This window comes from Mustela lutreola, chromosome 2 (genome assembly GCF_030435805.1).
Source record: "Mustela lutreola isolate mMusLut2 chromosome 2, mMusLut2.pri, whole genome shotgun sequence".
Classification (NCBI taxonomy): Eukaryota; Metazoa; Chordata; class Mammalia; order Carnivora; family Mustelidae; genus Mustela; species Mustela lutreola.
The window spans coordinates 78,421,565-78,443,307 of NC_081291.1; the positions used below are offsets into that span (position 1 = coordinate 78,421,565).

Sequence of the window (21,743 nt, forward strand, 5' to 3'; positions counted from 1 at the left end):
AATTTGAAGTGGGTGCCAGATGATGCCATAGTTTTCTTCTGATAACAAGCTCTCAAAGTAGAAAGTCTCCTCTTGAAAACAGTGGGTTTGTCTCATTTAAAATTATAAATGGACAAATCATAAAATGACCATGTATTTTTGAGGAGTAGGTAAAAAATAAATTCTAAAGTTAGTGTAAAAAAAGATAAGCAAAAGCAAACAAAACAAACATGCACACACACCCAAGTATATTATTAAAAAGAAAAGAAATGTCAGGGTGGTGGTGGGCATAGGGCTTCCATATTAAAACATCATAGAAAATACTCATTATTAATGTTGTAAGTTATCATATGATTTGACAGATGAATGAAAACAATTGAAGTAGCAAGGACATTTTAAAATATCACATGGTAATTTAGTAGATGAAAAATGTAGCATTTGAATTCAAAGAGAAAAAATGTATTATTCAATACATGGTGTTGAAACAGCTGCCAAACCACAAGGAAGTAAAAAAAAATAAATAAATAAAGTTGGTTTCTCCATCTAACAATGTATGTCAAAATAAATTCTAAATGACTTCAAGGTTAGAGTTTTAAAAATTAGTAGAGAAAAAATAACATTTTAATGTTTTTCAAAGTGAACATTACATAAAAATACTATAAATATCTTTAAAAAACCTGAAAGCTCACCCCCAAAAATACCATGAATTAAGGCAAAAGATAAGTGACTGACAAACACCAACTTTCTTTAATGCAAGAAAGTGCCTACAAGTGAAGAAAAAGGTCACCAGTCCAGTTGAAAAATGGGCAAATGATGTGAAGTTTAAAAAAAGGAAATACAAAAGCTCTAAAAACATGAAGACATGTTCAACTTCAGCTCACATTTCTCTTACTGCTATTATGATTAAAATATGGTAAATCTTCACTTATTATACTTATTTAGGAAAAAGATTCCTTGACATTGTATTGGTCAAAGAAAGCATCAGGAGATGACTTCTTATACTGCCAAGTATAAGTGTGACTTAGGACACCAATAGAAGGAACAATTTGACAGAATTTATCAAAATTCAATAAACGGGGTGCCTGGGTGGCTCAGTGGGTTAAAGCCTCTGCCTTTGGCTCAGGTCATGATCTCAGGGCCCTGGGATCAAGCCCCACATCAGGCTCTCTGCTCACTGGGGAGCCTGCTTCCTCCTCTCTCTGCCTGCCTCTCTGTCTACTTGTGATTGCTGTTTGTCAAATAAATAAATAAAATCTTAAAAAAAATTCAATAAATAATCATGCATTATTTTACTTAGCAAGTCCACTTGACATGTTGTTCCTATAGATATGTCTGCATTGTAAGAAAATAGGCACAAACAACAATTTTCATTTTTGTGCTATTTGTAATAGAAAAAGATTGGAAACAACATAGATATCCATAAGTAAGGAACTTTGACCATTTTTATAAAAAAGTATTCTACCTCTATAAAATGAAATACTATAGAGCCATCAAAAATAGTAAAATAATTTTCCTTGTACTGTTAATAAAGAACTCCAAGGTACATTGTTAAGCAAAAGGAAAAAAAAAATCAAGGTTTAGAAGAGTGTATACTTGGCATGATTGGAGTAAAATCATAAAAGCATGTTTGAGATTCAGGAACTGCCTCTGGAAACATAGGAAATGCAATACTTATTCCTCTAGGGAGGAAACTGGTTGGCGGGGGGTGGGGGGGTGGAGGGTGCTGTACCACAGATAAAGGAAAGAGACTACTTTTCACTATGAAGCTTTTGCATTTTGTAACTATTGGTACATATTACCAACTCAAAGTATAAAATATACCAAGTGTACATAAGAAGAAGAATTTGTCACAATTAAGTTTTAAATTTCTCAGGAAAATAAATGGCTTAATATTTTTAAATATTGATACATACAGGACAGCAAGAAAGTCAATGATCAGACAATGATTACTTGAAGTATTAGATAAAATTCAGGATCCACTCCCAATTAATGGCACCACCATTTTAAAAAGATACTAATTTGGCATTAAAATTTGGTACTTTTTCATATTCAGTTTCCAGAAACTCATTATAACTCAAATACTCTTCAACTGAAGGGTAAACAAAATGAAGTACAGCAATTCAATGAAACACTACTCCGCAACAAAAAATAATGACTTGATGATAGACTCAACAACATGCATGCATTTTTTTTGAAAGATTTTATTTGTTTATTTGACCGAGAGAGAGATCACAAATAGGCCAAGGCGGGCAAAGAGAGAAAGAGAGGGGAGCAGGTTCCCTGCTGTGCAGAGAGCCCAATGCAGGGCTCTATCCCAGGACCCTGAGATCAGGACCTGAGCTGAAGGCAGAGGCTTTAACCCACTGAGCCACTCAGGTGCCCCCATGCATGCATTTTAAATGCCTTATGCTGAGTGAAGGAAGGCAGATTCCAAGGACTCTATACTGCATGATTCCATTTAGAGAATATTCTGCAAAAGGCAAAAGCTACAGAAATAGAAAACAGAGTTGTGGTTTCCAGTGATGAGGGAAAGGTAGAAGGAGGGATTCCACAGCAAAGAGGCAGCACAAGAGAGTTTTAGGAACTATTCTAGATCTGGATAGAGTACCTAATAATATAGCAACTACATTTTGTAGAGAGGCAGCAAAATAATTTTAAAGTAGATTTGGAAAACAGAAAAAGGAATAGCTAAAAGTAAAGTAATAATAACTTGAAAATAGTATCTAAAGCAGGGACTAATACTGTCAGATAAAATACTTTATAATGACTGGATAAATGGTGTGACCCTTCTGTAAAACAAGCACTCTATCACAGGTAATTAAATTAGTTAGTATAGAGAAAGGTGATGTTAAGTAGTGTGAAATAAATGGATTAATTTCTAAGGGCTGCTGAGATATCTGATTAAAATCGATTTAGGTACTTATTTGATATCAAATATGTTAATGAGTTAAATATAGGGGAAAAGTAAAAGATACATTAGTGAATATTGATGAAATCTCTTACGTTTAAAGATTTTTTAAGAAGGCATAATGGAAAAGATTGTTTCATAAAAAATGAACTATTATTTTTAAAAATGGAAGTAAAAGTTAAACAGTAAGCTAGGAAAAGTGTGTAAGAGAAATGTTATAGACTAATGCTTAATATCCTTAATATAGAAAGCACTTCGTTACAACAATAGGATTACATCAAATTCTCCTTCTTCTTCTTCTTCTTCTTCTTTTTTAATCTAAGGGATAGAACTTGCACCAAGCAGTTTAAAATCAAACCCAACCAGACTAAACCAGTTCCACCCCGCTCCATTCAATTTAAAGGGCTCACTGGGATCTGGTCTGGTCATCCTGACCTGATTTTAACCCGTACAACTTAGCTCTGATGCATTTAAACTCAAGCCTATTGGTTGGAATTTTATAGTATCAAGGAATTTCCATATGCATCAGCTTGGTTTTGCTTGGAGCAGATCTTCCAGTCTTACCTTTTGATCTCAATAAAGCCGGCACTCCTGCAGAATATCTCTTGATCCCTCTCCTCTAGGAGATATTGATTATTCCCTCTGTTTACCTCCAGTCCCTGGTCTCTTTATGACACCTCTTCCACTTTGTGTTTTATCCCTGAAAACGTACTTCTATGGTCACTTTACACTCAAATTAAAAATACCTGCTTAATGAGTAAAGAAAAAGACCGCAAACGTCTCCTAGTGTAAAGGATATTCAATTACCACAAGGTAAACTAGGCTCTAAGGTATATGATGTTTTTTTGTGCCTTCAATCGTTGAACTATATGGATTTTCTACTGGGCCATTAAGATTTGATTTTTTTAAATTTTTTTTAATTTTTTTTTAGTCTTAATCTAGGATTGCTGGAATTACTTTCTTTCATAACTGAGATTTGCAGCCCCTTTGTAACCACAGGAGGAACTCTATTCAGTTGTTTGAATTAGGTATCTGTGGTAATTGTTTTTGTGAGTGGTACTTTACAGCCTAAAAAACAGTAGCAATAGCAACACATTTTCTCTCCAGTATCTCAGGAATGCAAGGAATAAAAAAACATGATCAGGTTCCACTTAGTTTCCATGGGTCCTTTGGTCCATCCAATGAAAAGATACTATATAGAAGGAGGAAAAAAAAAAGTGTAATTCTTCTCATTCAGGCTTTTGAGTAATGTGCCTTTTCTTCTGGACCCAGCTCTCAAAATTTATATACAACTCAAAATAGGAAAAAAAAAAAAATTCTACAGCTTAGTTTTTGAAGAAAGATTGCTTCTCTAAAGGAAGTTTCTACAAATAGGTTACCTTTTCTTTATAACAAAAGTACCACTTATCAAACACTAATATAAAAACCAAGTGCATGGTTTGCTGAAATTGATGGCCAAATATATCTACTGTTCTAAAAACTAGACTGAGTATTAAAGTAAGTAACTGAATCTCAAGGAAGAAGGCACCAAAGAGACTAAGGGAATGAAACATTTAACCCACTACTGAATATTAGTACTCACTCTATTTTGCAAATAAGAAACTTGCTCTTCCAAGTTTGGGAATGGAAGGAAAAACATGCCTAGCTAGGGGAAGAGCTACTGACTTTCTCGCTCATCTCTTCTCCTGGAGTATTCCCCCTTCCATCCAAGAAAACTAGAAAAGACAAGATTTAATATAATTAAATAAGTAAATCAGTGTAACCTAAATAAATAGCCCTTATCATTTACTAGGAACATTCCAGCAGCTCTGATAGTGTAATTTATTTAATCCACAGCCACGTCACAACTATAGTACAGAAAGGAACTATGATTATCTCCATTTTACCAATGAGGAAATTGAACCAAAGAGGGGTTAAGTAATTCGCCCAAAGTCAAACATCTAGATAAATGGCAAAACTAAATCCTGGGATCAATCAGCTACTTACCATGTCTGACTTTGAGCAACTTACTTGAATTCCATAGTCTCAGCCTCCTCATCCACAAAATGGAGCAGTATGTTTTGCCTAAGTGCACTTTGAGGGTGAAATAGAAAAATACATAATTGTGGAGGCCAAGAAAAACAAGGGTGTACCCACCTTGAGTCTAGCACTGACATAAGTACAGCCATCCTGACAAAGCAAAAGCTGGCACCTTACACCCCCTCTGCACCTGCTCCCCTCCCCTCGGTGGTATGTGTGAACAAATACTTAACTTGTAGAAATCACAATCCTGCAAGACAGGAAGGAGTCTCCCTCAGTTTACAAATGTCCCAGTGCTAACTCTCATTAACAAGGATGCTGATAGGAGGAATGTGACATTCCACCAGGAAACTCCCAACTGTCTCCACTTTAGTGCCTCATTAAAGGGAAAAACGGCCTTGGCTTGATAATAACCAGGCCTCCAATATCCTGACAGTCTCCTTTACCCTGATAGCCCTTCTGAGCAGCCCCTTTGTCCTCACCCACCATTGAGTCCACCCCTACTCTGCCTTTAAAAACCCTGACTGTAATCTGATTCAGGGTCCAAGTCCCTACTCTGCCACCTCGGGTATACTTGGGCCCAAGCTTAAGCTTGTCAAATAAACCCTCCTGTGATTACATTGGTGTTGGCTCCTGGGTGGTCTCTCAGACTCGAAAACTCAGGCATAACAATAATGTATTAAGCACCATGGTTGGCATATAATAATCTCCCCTTTTCTTCCCACACTAAAAATGTTCACTGATAAAATGTGGGGACAGGGGAGCAAAGATATTTTCTGGCTCTGACTCCATCTTTTGTTCCTTCTAGCTTTAAGAAATATATTTGACATGTAATGTTATATAAATTTAAGATACACAAGGTGTTGATTTGATATACATATCGAGAATTTGATGTATGTTTATTGCAAAATGATTACCACCATAGCATTAGCTAACACGTCTTTTAACTGTATCTTTTAGGAGATTTTGGTGTCAGAAAGTGAAATTGAAATCACCACATACAAAGGATAACAAGAGAAATATTCTATAGGCAGACAAAAAGCAGAAAGACAAATATGCAGGAGACTGGAAATGTTTAAATCCTGAAGTTAAAACAGAAAACTCAAAGGCAGAATTATCTTCTCTGCAGAACCCAAAATAGTGTAAAATAATTCTACTGAATCCAGGATGGATACTTCTCTGTGCCAAACCTAAGGCAGTGAGAGATTAGCAATGTAAACAAAACAGCTTGATGAAAATTTTCTGAATGAATGGATGACAAAGGTCAAGGGGAGAAGTTCCTGGTGCTATTGACAAAGGACGTCATTAAGCCCTCAGGGAAAATAGGTATAAATATTTATCCGAATGACAATTCAAATCAATGTAAAGGTTAATGAGTCCATTCTGTTGATGGCACTGGCACCCAGCCCCCAAGCACTACAAGGACACAACCTGCAGAAAGCTTTAGAAACAGAGAATGTTTTAAAAAAACTAGAAGAGTTTTCTCAAATAGTTTGAAGTTGAAAAATGTGTGTCTCAGTGCTAGCTGTAGAATTAATTGTAACAACCCACAGGATGCTTGGTGTTTCAACACATTTATTTTATATTCTTTTTGTCCTTTTAATTTCCATAGCCCATGACTTTTTTTTGTTTTGTTTTGTTTTGTTTTCTTGTTTTTAATTCTGGAGAAGGAGCAATGGAGAACAGGAGATCGAATGGAAAGAGAATTTAATCTTTACAAGAAAATAAAGGATTCTTGCCTTTTGAACACTGCCTTCCATCCCAGAGAAAGCTTTTGAGATTTAAATATTTTAAAGTTTACTGAGAGGAACGTGTTAAAAAATACTTCTATATGGAAGCATCATAGTTGATGGTTTCTGCATTCCCTTTACAAGCATTTACTAATCGAATGCCTTATTAAGAAAGAATTAGGACAGTATTAGGAAATCACACTGGAATAATAAGCTCAACTCCCCCCCACTCCAATTCAGTGTGTCTATATTAAGCATCTCGTGTGTTCAAATGTCTGGCATTAGAACAGACACAGGAAAAAAAAAAAGAAGCATAATTCTGCCATCCAGTGGGATAAGGTAAGTATATAGCAACTGCCATAAGAGACTATGTATCACAAATGGACATCCACTGTAGGAGAAAACATTTTAATGTGATGCCCTGAGAGTTAAGAACAGGGGCAGGAAGATAGGGAGATAAAAAATTAGGAAAAGCTGCATGAAAAATGTTGTATTTCTTTTTGAGCAGGATTTCTTGAGGAAATGAAGGTAGAAAAGGGGAATTTGGGGCCTTGTGAACTGGAGATACAAAGATATACCAAGAAATCATTGTTAAGAGGTCTGTGCTTATACGTGTTTTTACAGTTGTTTTACCTAATTAAAGACCCTCTGCATCAACATAGCTATCTTGGTTCTACCAGAAGTGTGACAAGTGTTTATGAATCTGGGAGTCAACAGAACAAATTTCAGGTAAATATTTATCTGTCTGTTTACTATACTATTTCCAATTATCCCAGAAAACAGTTGAGCCCCAAACTGGATTTTTTAGTTAATTGGACACCCTTGTAGGTCAAAATATAGCAGCTGTCTGCAAATGGTTTGAGACTGGAGGGTGGTCTTTACCCATTGAAAACGGAGGATTACCTCATGTGGTCTGTGTACCAGATAATGCCCATTGATGACTGTAGTTCATGGATTTCTACAGCTAAATTATATTTCCAGCCTAGAGGGTAGATGTTGATGAAATGGTTTTCATGATGCTAATAGATGCTACTAATAGTGAGGATCTCTACCAGCTCCTGCCAGAACTTCTGTAGAGCTGTACAAAAGTTAATTCTGATAACACTTTCGTAGAGGAGGCACTATAAACATCAAATAGAAACACTGGGTTCCATGAGGAACCTGACAAGAAGCTGAATAACTTGCCCAAGTTCAGCAGATCAAGAGACAGAGCCAAACTCAAACCAAGATCTATCTGCCTCCAAAGGAAAAGATGGTGTTCTCGATCGTATGTGCCCTCTCACCAGTACATTCAAAGGACAAAGAGTATCTCAGCCATGAGGGTCTCATAGAAAGCATAGAATGAGCTGGGCAGATGTTGCAGCAAAGACAAAAAGCACTTCCCTTGAGATAAGAGAAATGAAGAGGTTGTCAATATATGTAAACAAATACTAAATTATGTCTTTTCAAAACAAATTACAGGAGAAATTTTATCTTAATTTTTTTTTTCATCTACCACACAGATTTAGTGGGTTAAAAATCCTAATGAGTTATGAAGGATGACTAGAGAGAAAATTTTTTTTTAATTTTACTTTACTTTTTTTTAAAATTTTTTATTTTTTATAAACATATATTTTTATCCCCAGGGGTACAGGTCTGTGAATCACCAGGTTTACAAACTTCACAGCACTCACCAAAGCACATACCCTCCCCAATGTCCATAACCCTACCCCCCTTCTCCCAACCCCCCTCCCCCCAGCAACCCTCAATTTGTTTTGTGAGATTAAGAGTCACTTATGGTTTGTCTCCCTCCCGATTCCATCTTGTTTCATTGATTCTTCTTCTACCCACTTAAGCCCCCATGTTGCATCACCACTTCCTCATATAAATTTAAAATTTCTATTTTTATTCATTTGTTTATTTTTTTTTGTTTGTTTATTTATTTGAGAGAGAGAGCGAGAGCAAGAGAGCATGAGTAATGGGAGAGGAAGAGGGAGAAGCAGACTCCCCACTGAGCAGGGAGCCCAATGCCAGGCTGGATGCCAGGTCCTCTAGATCATGACCTGTGCCAAAGACAGACACTTAACAGACTGAGCCACCCCAGCACCCCTAGAGAATGCTTTTCTAAAGTCTTTCATATTAGGTTAAAAGAGGCAATAAGCTTAAGGAAATCATGATTTTCAGACTGTACAATTGAAGATAGTACCATTTCTTAAAAAAAAAATAAAGATTTTATGTGAACACTGATCATAAACAGTGTTCAATTAGTTACATGTTAATATTTACAATATTATAATAACTCTTATTATATTAGCATTATTATTTACTACACTTATCAAACCTGGAAGCCTCTATTTGAGATGCTTCCTATCCAGTGACTAGGACTCGATGGTACAGTCCAGCTGTAAGGTGAGTGGCATAGGAAATTAGCAGTGACCAAAGAAGTGACATAGAATAGCTCTTATTTTTATTTTTTTCTTAGAGAGTGCATGCACACATGCTTCAGCAGGATGAGGAAAAACCAAGGGAGAGGGAGAGAGAGAAACCATGCCCAGTGTTAGACCCATGTCAGGCTCGATCTCATGACCTGAGCCGAAATCACGAGTCAGGCACTAAACGACTGAGCCACCCAGGTGCCCCCAGAATGGCTCTTATAATAGAACTCCCATGTCATATCTGTATTTAGCCCTGTGGCTCATAGGTACTAGTCTTCCTGACCTTCCTAAATCCTGGCAGACTCACATGACACTCACAAATTATAGTCCCATTCCCACAGTCTCAGCATAACATACATGCTGTGGATAGATATAATTGCAATAAAACATTCACATATCCTGTCAAACTATATTCTGCATAATATTTGCTAATGAGATGATAATGTGGATGTTCAGAAGAATATGCACTGTTTCTGTATTTGAAAAATATAAAAAACCTTCACGATAGTTTAAGGTATCTGCCTGCTTATTTCCAAAAACAAACAAACAAACAAACAAACAAAAAATACAGTAGTGTAACTTGTATGATAGTAAATTTTTTAAATTTTTCCACTTAAAGTAATTTTCTAGAACACATCTAGGTTTTCCAAATAAGATCAGGAGGATGAGAGGATATTTTAAACGTCTTCTTTACCCTGGCTACCTTCCTTAATTCTTCTAATTCTGAGAAGATAAAAGGGCTTGATTCTGAAATTCTGCTTTATATCAGTGGCATTCAAAGTTATTGTGTTTGTTGGTTTGACTGCTTTTTTGTCTCAGAAACTCTTTACACTCTTAAAAATTATTGAACACCCCAAAGAGCTTCTGTTTACACAGGTTATATCTAATGATATTTATCATTTCAAAATTTATTTTAAAATAACAATAATAAACCCATCATATGTTAAGTGACAAGTTTTTATTTAAAAAAATTCAAAAACAAAATAAATAAAGACAAGAATGGCCTTGTCTCAGATTTTTGCAAATCCTTGTAATTTCAGGTTTAATAGAAGACAGCTGGACTTTCATATCTGCTTCTGCATTCAATCTGTAGCCATATAACACATCATGTAGCTTCTGGGAAACTCTACTCCACACTCATGAGAGAACCAGAGCCAAAAAGGCAAATAATGTTTCAGTATTAGGAAAATGTTTTGGTCTTGTAGACCACTGGAAAGGAACACCATAGGTCTTTGGGACCACAGTTTAGCTCAAACAACCCATGCCATCTTAAAGCAACTGCACATAAAATAGGTTAGTTTCAATATTTGGCTTTAATGCTTTTATATTTTAAGAACAAATGTATTAAGGCCCCATTATCTTTTTTTTTTTAATTTATTTTCAGTGTAACAGTATTTATTGTTTTTGCACCACACCCAGTGCTCCATGCAATCCGTGCCCTCTCCAATATCCACCACCTGGTTCCCCCAACCTCCCACACCCTGCCCCTTCAAAACCCTCAGATTGTTTCTCAGAGTCCATAGTCTCTCATGGTTCACCGAACTTCTTTCATTATCTTTTACATTGGTACATTTTGATTCTTTTGAATAGAACTTTATAAAGGTATATTATGATTAGTAAAATCATATTAACAACCAGTGGTCTACTTACTCACAGGACATATGACTGTAATTCTGTCTAACCTAGCAAATGTATTATCAGTGGGCAAATTGTCCATGCTTTTTCCAGAGAAGTCCATTACTTATGAATAGCTGCTACCTTACTTAGAGTATGTCTAGTGTGCCTATCTTCTGGAAAGTCTGGGAAGCTTTGGAGATAGTGTAGGTCATACGCTGGTGTTTTCTCCAGGAGCAAAAGAACTGGGGTATAGATACTCTACTGCCAGTCAAGCATTGCTTAAAGGCTGCCTAACCAGAACACTGTAAATTCCTAGGTATTTCTGATTCTCACTGCACGCAGTAAATGGGCTCCTAGAACCAGAAGGCAGTCCACTTAGAAAAAGAGTGGGGTGCTGGCTGAAGGACATTCACTAAGCACCCTGGGAGGGCTAACACCTGCTCCAATAACAAACAATTAGAAATCAACTTAAATTGTTGGCTCTATTTACTTTAAGTCATTTCAGTGACTCAGTACAACTGTTTAATAAAACTTCTGGTCCAAAATAAGTCAAGAGAAAAAGGTTATGTTTTCACATTAACAGCTTGCCCAATCTTACTGTAGGTCTGCAATACAACTTTGGCTGAGAAATACATTTTTGTAAATGTATTTCACTGAAAGTCTTCTTAGTGGTTTAAATAACAAGGATTATCTATATATTTTTGTTAACCCATAATAAGAATCCATTCACTTCCCTGGATTTTTACTTGTGTCTCACAACTAAGTTTTCTTATGGGACTCAACCATTAACAGCTTCAGGATACTCTTTATTTTGGGGGAGAATGAGTTGGAGTAGAAGCACCATCTAACGCTTTAGATATAATTATCTAAAACTTACAGCTGATATCAACTATATAACTCTATGATCTCTTCTAAGCTATAATAATCTTTCAATAACAAGAACTCTTGAAACCAAGTATTCAGGTTGAGACCTAAGAGATACATATTTGTTTGAATTTAGATTTACAACTGATTTTTTTTTGGCATATTTTATGGAACCAGATGGTTTGAATTAATATTTGATCTCTTTGGATCAAAATAATGTATTCTGAGATCTAAGCACCCACCCCCAAAGACTCTCTTTTAAGATGTCCAACAGTCTTCCATTCTAATATATCCTTATAAGAAGTTACAAAGAAATTTTAAAGTCAAAATAATTAACAAGATATTTTATTTTCCTGTTTAACATATAAGCAACCCAAATAATACAAAGAAGATTAAAAATAGGAAAAACTAAAAAAGTCCTCCAGAGGCTGTTTAGTGATTTAATTCAGAAATGGTGTGCATGATATTCAGTTTAAACAAGTTCTGTATTAATGTGGTAGTTTTCTGTTGTTGCTAACAAGTTAAAAAAAAAAAACTTAGGTAATAAAACAACACAAATTAATGATCTTAGAGTTCTATAGGCTGGAAGTACTACACAGATCCCACTGGTCTACAATCATGATGTCAACAGGGCTGAGTTCCTTTACAAAAGCTTTAGGGGAGAATTCAATTCCTTGTCTTTTCAGCTTCCAGAGGCCACCCACATTCCTTCATTTTCAAGGCCACCAATGTGGATCAAGTCCCTCTCATATTGTATCACTCTGATCTCTTCTCCCCTTTGCTTCCACTTTTTTTTTTTTTTTTTTAAGACTTTATTATTTATTTGACACAGAGAGAGAGAGAACAGCAAGGGGAGGGCAGAGGAAAAAGCAGACTCTCCACTGAGCAGGGAACCTGATGTGGGACTCAATCCCAGCACCCATGACCCCCAGGCAGAAAGCAGCTGCTTAACTGACTGAGCCATCCAGAGGCCCTGATCGCTTATACTTTTAAGGACCCTTGTGATTACATGAGGCTCACTTAGATAATCCAGAATAATTACACTATTTTAAGGTCAGTTTAACAGCAAGCTTAATTCTTCTTGGCCATAGAAACTAACATATTAATAGGTAGTGGGGAGTAAACAGAGATATTTGGGGAGAGGGAACATTATTCTGTATTTTACAAGTAGTTATTTACTTATTTAACAAATAATTATCTGTGAGAGGCATTGGTTAGACACTTGAAACATAAAGAACAAGGTGCAATTCTTGCATCGAGAGAGTTCATAGGCTAATTGTTTAAGGGTAAAGGGAAAGACAAATATCAAAGTCCCTCTGCAGAAAATGTATAATCTAATGGGATGAATGTGCCTTTGAAATATATAAAGACTGAAAATATCATAAGCATACCAATTTCCTATGAAGGATTTTTTTTTTCTGGCAAAAAACTAAAATAACAGTTAATGAACTGATTCACCATTTAGAGGCATAAAGAGCTAAGAATCAGAGGAAATAGTATTAAGATAAACAAATGATACCTTGTTCAGATCTTGCCTAATGAGTGTTTTCATTTATATTTTTCTAAAAATATTTTCTTAAATTTTGCAGACTTCTCATTCTAAAAATTAGATTGTAAATAATGGGTTATGGGCATGACAGGCTTCTGGATGGGACCACAGTGGCAAGCATTTAATTCAGGATACCATCCATTTATCCAAAATTTGTTTAAAACACATTTTTAAATCAACACTATTAAATGAGATTCTAGATTTAGAAATGGACTTAATTATTCAGAGCTTGGTTTCTATGACTTGTGTCTTAATTGGCCTTAGGCCTTTTTGCTTGCTAATAGGACTCATTCCGATGGACACCAAATGGCTTAACTACTCATTAGGGGTGCTGACAGAAGGCAAAGCCCAACATCATCTCAGAAATAAAGTTTTATAATTTATTTTGTAAGCTTTTACTGTGAAATCATCAATGCAGAGATTTTTGAAGACCGAAATGGATTATTTTAGAAGGAATAGATGGAGATGGTTTGTGATTTCGGAGATAGAGAGAAAACCTCTTTATCCTTCCTCTCTATTCCATGAAATTACAATTGCTTTTTAAAAATCAGGTTCGGGAGCCAGGTGGCAACTTCAGACAAATTCTGCTACCACTCATTGGTGCTTATACATAATTACAGAAAATACATGGCCAGTAAAGCATATTGACCATATCATATTGATTAAATGCTTTAGATTTTCTAAAAACTATGTTATAGTAGAAATAATAAGCCAATGTAGTACTTCCTCTAGGCAGGGTGAAGCAACATTATGCCAAAGGGACAAAAGCATAGAATAAGAGCTCCTTTTTTCTGCTTATTCTCAAGATATTCACTTTTCTTTTTTCTTTTCTTTTTTTTTTTTTATATGAAGAAGAGCAAAAAGAAAAAGGGGCGGGGCATCCTTGGAGTCCTGGGATCGAGCCCCCCATTGGGCTCTCTGCTCAGTGCCTGCCTCTGCCTGCCTCTGTGATCTCTCTCTCTCTCTGTGTCAAATAAATAAATAAAATCTTTCAAAAAATAAACAAAAGTGGGAAGAGTGATTCTTCTCAATTCTTTAATAATAATAATAATAATGATTAAAAAGAAAGAAAGAAAGAAAAAGAAAAAGGAAAGGGGCAAAAGGCCAGCATGGTAAAAGTGCCTAACTGGATCCAGTGGCAAAAAGTTCAGACCAAGACCTAATTTCAATTTAACTTAGGCATTTGCTATGTCAGAACACAGAATTCCTCATTGCACTGCCCAAAGATGAGTTCTTTAAAGAAATAACTTTTGAGCGCCAGGATAACAACTGGAAAGCAGTCTAAGGGGAAAAAAAGCTTTTCAAAAAATAACTAGAAACTTTCTCAAAGTACGTTTCCTTTTCTTGTGAATATTTAGTGTTCTCTCTGTATATTTAGCTATACACATATGAACCTTTGCAAACTATTAAGAATAGATTTGAAGATTTATCTGAACGTTTTCTTCCAAGTTTGTTGATGCACAGGAATTTTGTATCAACCATATACTCTCAGGAAGTTCATTAGGACAAATACAAGTAGGAGGGTGATTCAGTTCAAGGGAGTGCACATCAATTCCGAAAAACATTGCTAACAATCTACAGAGTTGAGCAATAGTTCTTGAAGTAGGAAAACTGGAAAAACAAAAACAAAAGCAAACACGAAAACAAAGCCTGCTCTAGGAAACTCAGAATCAAATAAATAAACAAAAAATCACCTCAGCACTGCTTACATTTTCCCACCTGCTTCTGTAAAGATTAAAACTTCAGAGAAAATCAAGGGAAGTATCAGATTGAGTAAAGAAATCTCCAGTGTTGTTCAAAACTTCCAACAGTCTAATCCAAAGTCTCCAAATGTCCCGCTAAACTTCATTTCCATTCCTCTTAAGCCAACTACAGCCATTCCCTCTTTGGACCTCATTATCAACATCCACCACTCCACATTCATTCAGGACCAAAACCTCATAAGTCCTACTCTGTGGCCATAATTTTCTGTGCTTACATCCCACCTTCACTTTGCTGCTGGCATTATGACTACTCCCCAGTTTCCCTTCCCTCCCCAATTTCAACAACCATCCACCTCTTTATGTCCTTACTCGTTCTAAGGTTAGCCATGTCACTGGTGGCATTTTTGTCTTTATCTTCTTCCATACTTCTCTTGCCAAATTCAAATTCTGACCACCGTATATCTACTACCACTAATATTAATCTTTATCATCCCAAATATGCAGTTCATAAGTGCTGCTGTTAAAAAAAAAAAGTCAAAAAAGCAATGTATTTGGTCTATGATATTCACTTCACCATGTAAGCTGAGTCGGCTTTCCTCTATGGTCAGAAATTTTAAATCAAAACAAAGTTACCCATCACGATTCTGGGAACACCCACCTTAACTTTGAGTTTCCCCAAATCAGAGCTTGGGATAAATTAGTTTAATTTGGAGCTGATGCCAGGAAGCAGATATTATAGAAAGAGAAAAGAAAGACAGGGAAGAAGGAAAAGCCAATAAAAGGTGCCTTCCCAAGCTTGTTTTTACCACTGTCGACAATCCTCTGAGAAATCTTGTCGAATGTGACTCAGAATTGTCGCTCCAAAGAATGAGAAGCTCAATTTTATCCATTGACTTCAATATTGCATTAATTAAAGGCCATCCCTAGAAGTGATAACTCTCCCAGAGTTTGCAGAAAACCCATGCTGGATTGTGTGAGCTTTTATAGATTTTGCTCTGAAGGAGATAAATAGAGAGATTCTGATGCTCCAGATGGGTACTTCCAGGATGAACAGAGCCTGCCCACTTCATCTGCAGCTGTAATCAGGTAAGAGGGAGGAGGTAGCATGTGGCACACAAGCCATTCCAATCATTTCTAACCTCGTGAAGATAGGATCCCCTGTACCTTCTCTGTCAGGCTTCTCATTTTCCAGATTTAGAAATTTAATTATCTTGGTTCCCCCCCCTCCCGCAATCAGAAACCAACTCATATTTTTCACAGTATCAACTGTGGCTCCACAGGAAGTTTGAGAAATGATTGACCTAGCCCATGTCCATAGAATTCACACAGATTCTAAGACTCTATTGACTATGAAATTGCCAGACTACTCCATGAAGTTCACTAATAACATTCCAACAGTGTTTCATCATGAAGCAACATGTATTTGGTACCTCGAAATAATCAAGAAGGCATAACTAACATTAAAAATGAGAGACTTCACAGAAAGTAGCTCCTAAATATTGCAAAAATCCTCTTATAAATGAGAAATCTAAACTAACACTCAGTTGGGGATTGTAGTGTTTACCAAGTTTCTTATGCAAATGATGTTTTAGTTTCCCAAAGATGAGAAGCTCAGGGTTAGGCAATGCCTCAACCAAGTAAAACCATAAAAGAATATATTTTTGCTAAGCTGTACACCATAACACTTTTCTATTTGTTTCTTTATACTCAACAACAACATTTGTTACATTTGTGGACTTAATAGACAAGTATCACTGGGTAATCACTGATTGTGAGGGACCGCAACACTGTCCACTGATAAGAATTTGTATACTATTGCCAAACATTCAGAATTTTGTACCATGTCTTTAATTGAATATGAATGTCATTTAAGTACTTTCTGATCTTTTACTCTGGGAAAAGTTCGAATGTAAACAACATTTCTTTTCATGTTCTTTAAAGAATTACCAGACTTTAAGTATTTTTCCTTGCATACTCCCACAAAATATAATATATATCCCACAATCATACACATTTTATTTACATAAACACACTATAGAAAGATTATATGTCAAAGCATCAATAAGGCAAAAAATTTTATTCTACCTATTAGAAAAATATGATTCTTCTATCACTCACTTAGTTGTCTAAATTGCTGTTGATCACAGATTTGTTAAAATTAAAAACATCTCAAAATTTGGTGAGCTCTTTCCCTACACTTCCCTACTTTTTTGAAGTTCAACTGGGATTAGATATAATTACCTCAAGAGAAAGAAAATCATACCTCAAGTGGGTTATTCCATTTTCTTCTGGAAAGACTGCTCCATTGATAGGAAAATGTGTTTACAGGCAAAAGTCTAGTTTGGAGCAAAATGTGATTTATTTTTCTACAATAGCCTGCACGATCCATTCATCAATACACGTCCTTATACGTGGAGGCCTTTTCTACATGGTACATCACTCTGCTCCGGGGGCTCTTTGGAAGTGAACCTTTCAAGTTCATGCCCTACAGATCTCTAAAGTGTCTGGGAACTTACCCTTTGCTTCTGCCAGAGATTTGAAAATGAAATGCTTTGGGGCTGTACAACATTGCTGTGCAATTCATTATGGGACAATGAAATGACTGGGGTTAGGCAGGCAAGCAACTAATGATCCTTCATTTTGTCCAGAAAACATCAAGATCGATATGTAGGACATGCAACATTTATGGAACACTGTGTTTTCTTTTCCCTCTAAGGGAGGGAGAAAATACTAGATGATCGCTTTCTGCAGATGGCTACATGATTGACGCTGGCCTCTCCTTCCCACCTGCTAGTAGAAACATAGCTGCCCAATCCCATATCATATATACCAGAATTCAAATAACTTTATTTTTTTGGCATGTATATTTGAGCTTCATTGATCCAGGTAACCAAAATCTGGGGACAGTGTTACAACCCAGAGTGAAAAGAACTAGTTCTGGAGGCTCTAATACACATTAACAATCCATGATATATTCTTAAAATTAGATCTTTTATATGAACAAAAAGGAGGAGCCCAGGAAAGCATGAACCAAAAGAAGATATCTACAAAGTTTTTTTTCCAACGCACATCATCTGTCAGCAGTAATCAAGATTAAATACCACCCTGAATCATTTTTAATGAATAAATTGTTGCTAGACTAACAAATTGGAATGGAAGCAACAACTTAAATGTGGTCAATGTTACATGTCCTTGTAGATATCCTTAACTATAATGTTTTTCAAATTTGAAATTCAAAGCAATGCCAAAGTTTTGGGTTGAATTAGATCTTTTACTAATTCTTGTATAGAAATGAAACAGTAGGGGATTTGGGAACTAGATGATCATCTCAGGGAAATAATTATCTTTGCATCTTCTTTAAGAGAAATCATTTGTCAAAAGTGACAGAAACCAAAATGTCATTGTATTTGCCCAGTGACATGTGCACATTCCCCCCAAGTCATCCCTAAATGGAGAAATAAAGAAAGCAAATTTGGTACCAATTGTTCCCTACTTGCTTAGAGTAAGATAAAAGCAGGGTCTAGTGTAAGATGATTGACTTAACATGCTTTCTAAGGCTTACAGCCTGAGACTCTCTGGTCTGGATCATTGTGAGGCCATCAATCACATGACCTTAAAACATTGTATTGAAAAATCAATGTGATTTCCAAAAAATTGCAAACTTCTGAATTCAAAGATGCTGGATCTTGATAATATAGAACACTGAGATTTTTATAATTTTTTGAATTCTATTTTAATTGTAGGGGCATCAGATCAATTATTGTTGGTTTTAATTAGTATACTCACAAGCAAGGATATATATCTCTAAAGCTACCTTAGGATTGAAAAAGTTAAGAAGTTGGTCATTTCTTTTGAAAATATCAAAGGAATCACTTCCAATTTGCTATTAGGGCCTATAGTGACATCCCACTTGCAGTCTTCAACTTGGAATAGAAAATTGGATTAAGAAATGAGTATTTGAAAACATTTCAATCAACTACAGTAAATAAGCACAGGGGACTAATAAGGGCAAAAAACATACACTCATATTTGACCATACCCATTCTGACTTTGTGAATCAGCCTAACGAGCGTGCTTTACTACTTCACTTAACCAAAATACCCACATTTTGCATTATAGCCTTTTTTTATTCTGTATCAAACTTCAATATTAAAGATGAAATACTTTCTGTTAACATTTGAAACTTTTACTAAACCATTTGACTTCCACTGCATAAATAAGCAAATTCAAGTAATAATGATGATCAATATTGTGTATCTAATTTTACTACATTGAGTGCAAAGCTCAGAAGCATAAACTTGTATCTCTTAAGAGTTACAAGTTTATGAGCATAATTATTTTGCCTCTTGTGTTCCCATGAGATAAAAGTGAGTGAAAAACTCATAACCAGGTTCTTGCTATTCACAATGTTTCCATTGGGTGTAGCTATGATATTAGACAGGTTGATATCACAGCCTGTGTTTTCAGGAAGAATGCCCAGACATTTGGGGATTTATAGGGACTTTCTTTGTCTTTAGCATTAAATTGTATTAGTCAGCTATGTTCTGTGGGGGAAAACCAAATAGTACAGTTTCAAATCAAGTCAAGAAGGATTTTAATGTCTTTTTATGAAAATGAAGAAATCTTAAAAAAAAAAAAAACCCTGAGAGGTATTTTAACTTCAATCAACAATAATTTCTACATAATTTGTTCATTCTTAATTTATTTATATATAACCATCTAATTCACACCCAGTTTGGATGCCTGGATGCCTTCTATATAGACAGGCATCCATTGGGTAAAATGGGATAAATAAGGGAGAATCCTCTAACAATTCAACCCCTTTATTCAATGATAGGTCTGAGCAGAGTGTCTTAAAGTGTCTTTTATGCTGAAAGAAAAAAAAAATAAGTATTTCTCCTAAAATTCAAGGGCAGCTTACATGCTGAGATGAAAACTGCTAACTCTTCTTAACAACACCATATGTCTCCAATTGGATCATAATGCAGTCAGTTCTCAAGGGAACATTACGCATGGAAGCTAACCAAATTGAGGCACAGGCGTCAATGTCTGTGTGCTCTCTGATTAACCAGGAGATGCTACTTTGGATTTTCCTGATCATCTAAGTGAGCATCTGAAGGGCCTTTCTCCTTTCCCAACACCCTCCCCAGATGAACCAGTCCTAAAAGGATCCTGACCCCTCTACATTAATATTTCTCTTTTTGTTCAGATTTCCTCTTCTAGGTAGCCTCAATACATTTTAAGGAACTGAAATAGTCAACCCCTGAACTCTCTAACCATGTGTTTTAAATAGCAGATGCATTACATAGCAAACACAATGGAAGTCCAGCTTTAAAGAATCAAAAGGAAAATATAAGACTGAAGAAGTCACATTTTTCCCCTGAGTCACTGAAAATGAAAGAGCAACCAACAAACCAATATGGATTAGTCAGACATTTCTTTATCCACTCATTATAATTCTTCCTTTTTAGCATTCCATTCAATCTCAAATATTTTTATTCATGAGTAAGATATATTTTTAAATCTACTCACTTAATATTAAACCCTTGCCATATATACTACTACCAAATTAATAGCAAGTTGAGGCATTGCAGCTTAAGTCCAGACACATGTGATATATTCAATTCTTTATGTTGAATGTAATTTTTAATAGTATAAAGTTATATCATCTATGATGTGTATAAAAGCTTAAGGATTTTGCTTTGGGAAATGTGAAATGTCCTCGGAGAGTAAGATCGGTGCTTCTAAAAATGTTTCTAATGAGTAGACAGTTTACAAAAAAAAAAAAAAGAAAGAAAGAAATCAATATGTCAGGAACTGATATTTTTAAAAAATATATAAAATTATGCATTCAGATTTCATGGTAACATAAAATTGCTAAAAAAGTTTCTAAATGCAAAAAAAAGTTCTAAATGCTTCTCACTCTCGTACAGAGAGTACTCTTCTTCTGATGGACTGGTAAGAAATGTTTGGAAACTTGCATCAATTAGTGTATTTCACTGTGTCTATCACTGTTTAGAGAGAAACATTATAAAATAGAAATCAAGGGGTGCCTGGGTGACTCAGTTGGTTAAGTGACTGCCTTCAGCTCAGGTCATGATCCCAGAGTCCTGGGATCGAGTCCCACATCAGGCTCTCTGCTCCATGGAGAGTCGGCTTCTCCCTCCGACCTCTCCTCTCATGCTCTCTCACTCTGTCTCTCTCTCGAATAAATAAGATAAAATAAAATAAAGAAAGAAATTTATAAAAAAATAAATAAAATAGAAATCAAGATACCAACGTTAATGATAGGAGTCATGAACTTCCTTCACTTGAAACGAATTTTAAACTATTCTTTGCTATTTCTCTTCCAGTTCACTTCAGGCAATCAGTAGCAGAGAGTCAAAAGAAAGGCCAAAGAATCATCAAGAAGATTTTGGTTATTTTGAGAGAGATGAATTGCTACATATTATTTTAAAAGACACAATTACAAAAGCAACGTTTTCGTTCCCAGTGACCAACCGAGGGCTTTACCAAGTACTCATTTAAACAATAGCAACAAACCTAGACATAAATGAATGATTACTTAATGGCATTTCTTACCTGGGATGCCTGGTGGTGTTTTCAGATATTTTCCATTAAAATGTTGAATGACCACTTCACATTTTTCAGTAGACTCCATTCTGGAAAAAGAGGTAAACAGGAGATCATATACTTTCATAAGGCCATGCATATTCAGGAAAAGTAAATAAAAATGAAAAGAAAAATAGGAAAACCACAGAAAATCTTGATTTTAGAATTCCACGAGACTTGTCAACTCTTGCCATGACCACCATGATCAGAATATCATGAACTCACCACTGCTGAGAGTATGTAGTATTTACTGCATTGGAAGTTGCCTATATGGACGGCTCTGTGCTGATTCCTCTCCCAGAAGAAATACTGAGGCATTATCTTATTTAATCCACCGAACAATATCTG

The 21,743-nt window shown here is 35.6% G+C and overlaps 1 protein-coding gene across 12 annotated transcripts in view; it reads right to left on the reverse strand.

Annotated features, from left to right (window-relative positions):
• Positions 1–21,743, reverse strand: part of RBMS3 (RNA binding motif single stranded interacting protein 3) — a 717,162-nt gene that overhangs the window by 226,721 nt on the left and 468,698 nt on the right. For all 12 annotated transcript variants that reach the window (XM_059162401.1, XM_059162402.1, XM_059162403.1 and 9 more), the window contains one exon: positions 21,366–21,445. In XM_059162401.1, the coding sequence (XP_059018384.1) occupies positions 21,366–21,445 (80 nt within the window). The remainder of the gene's footprint in view (positions 1–21,365; positions 21,446–21,743) is intronic.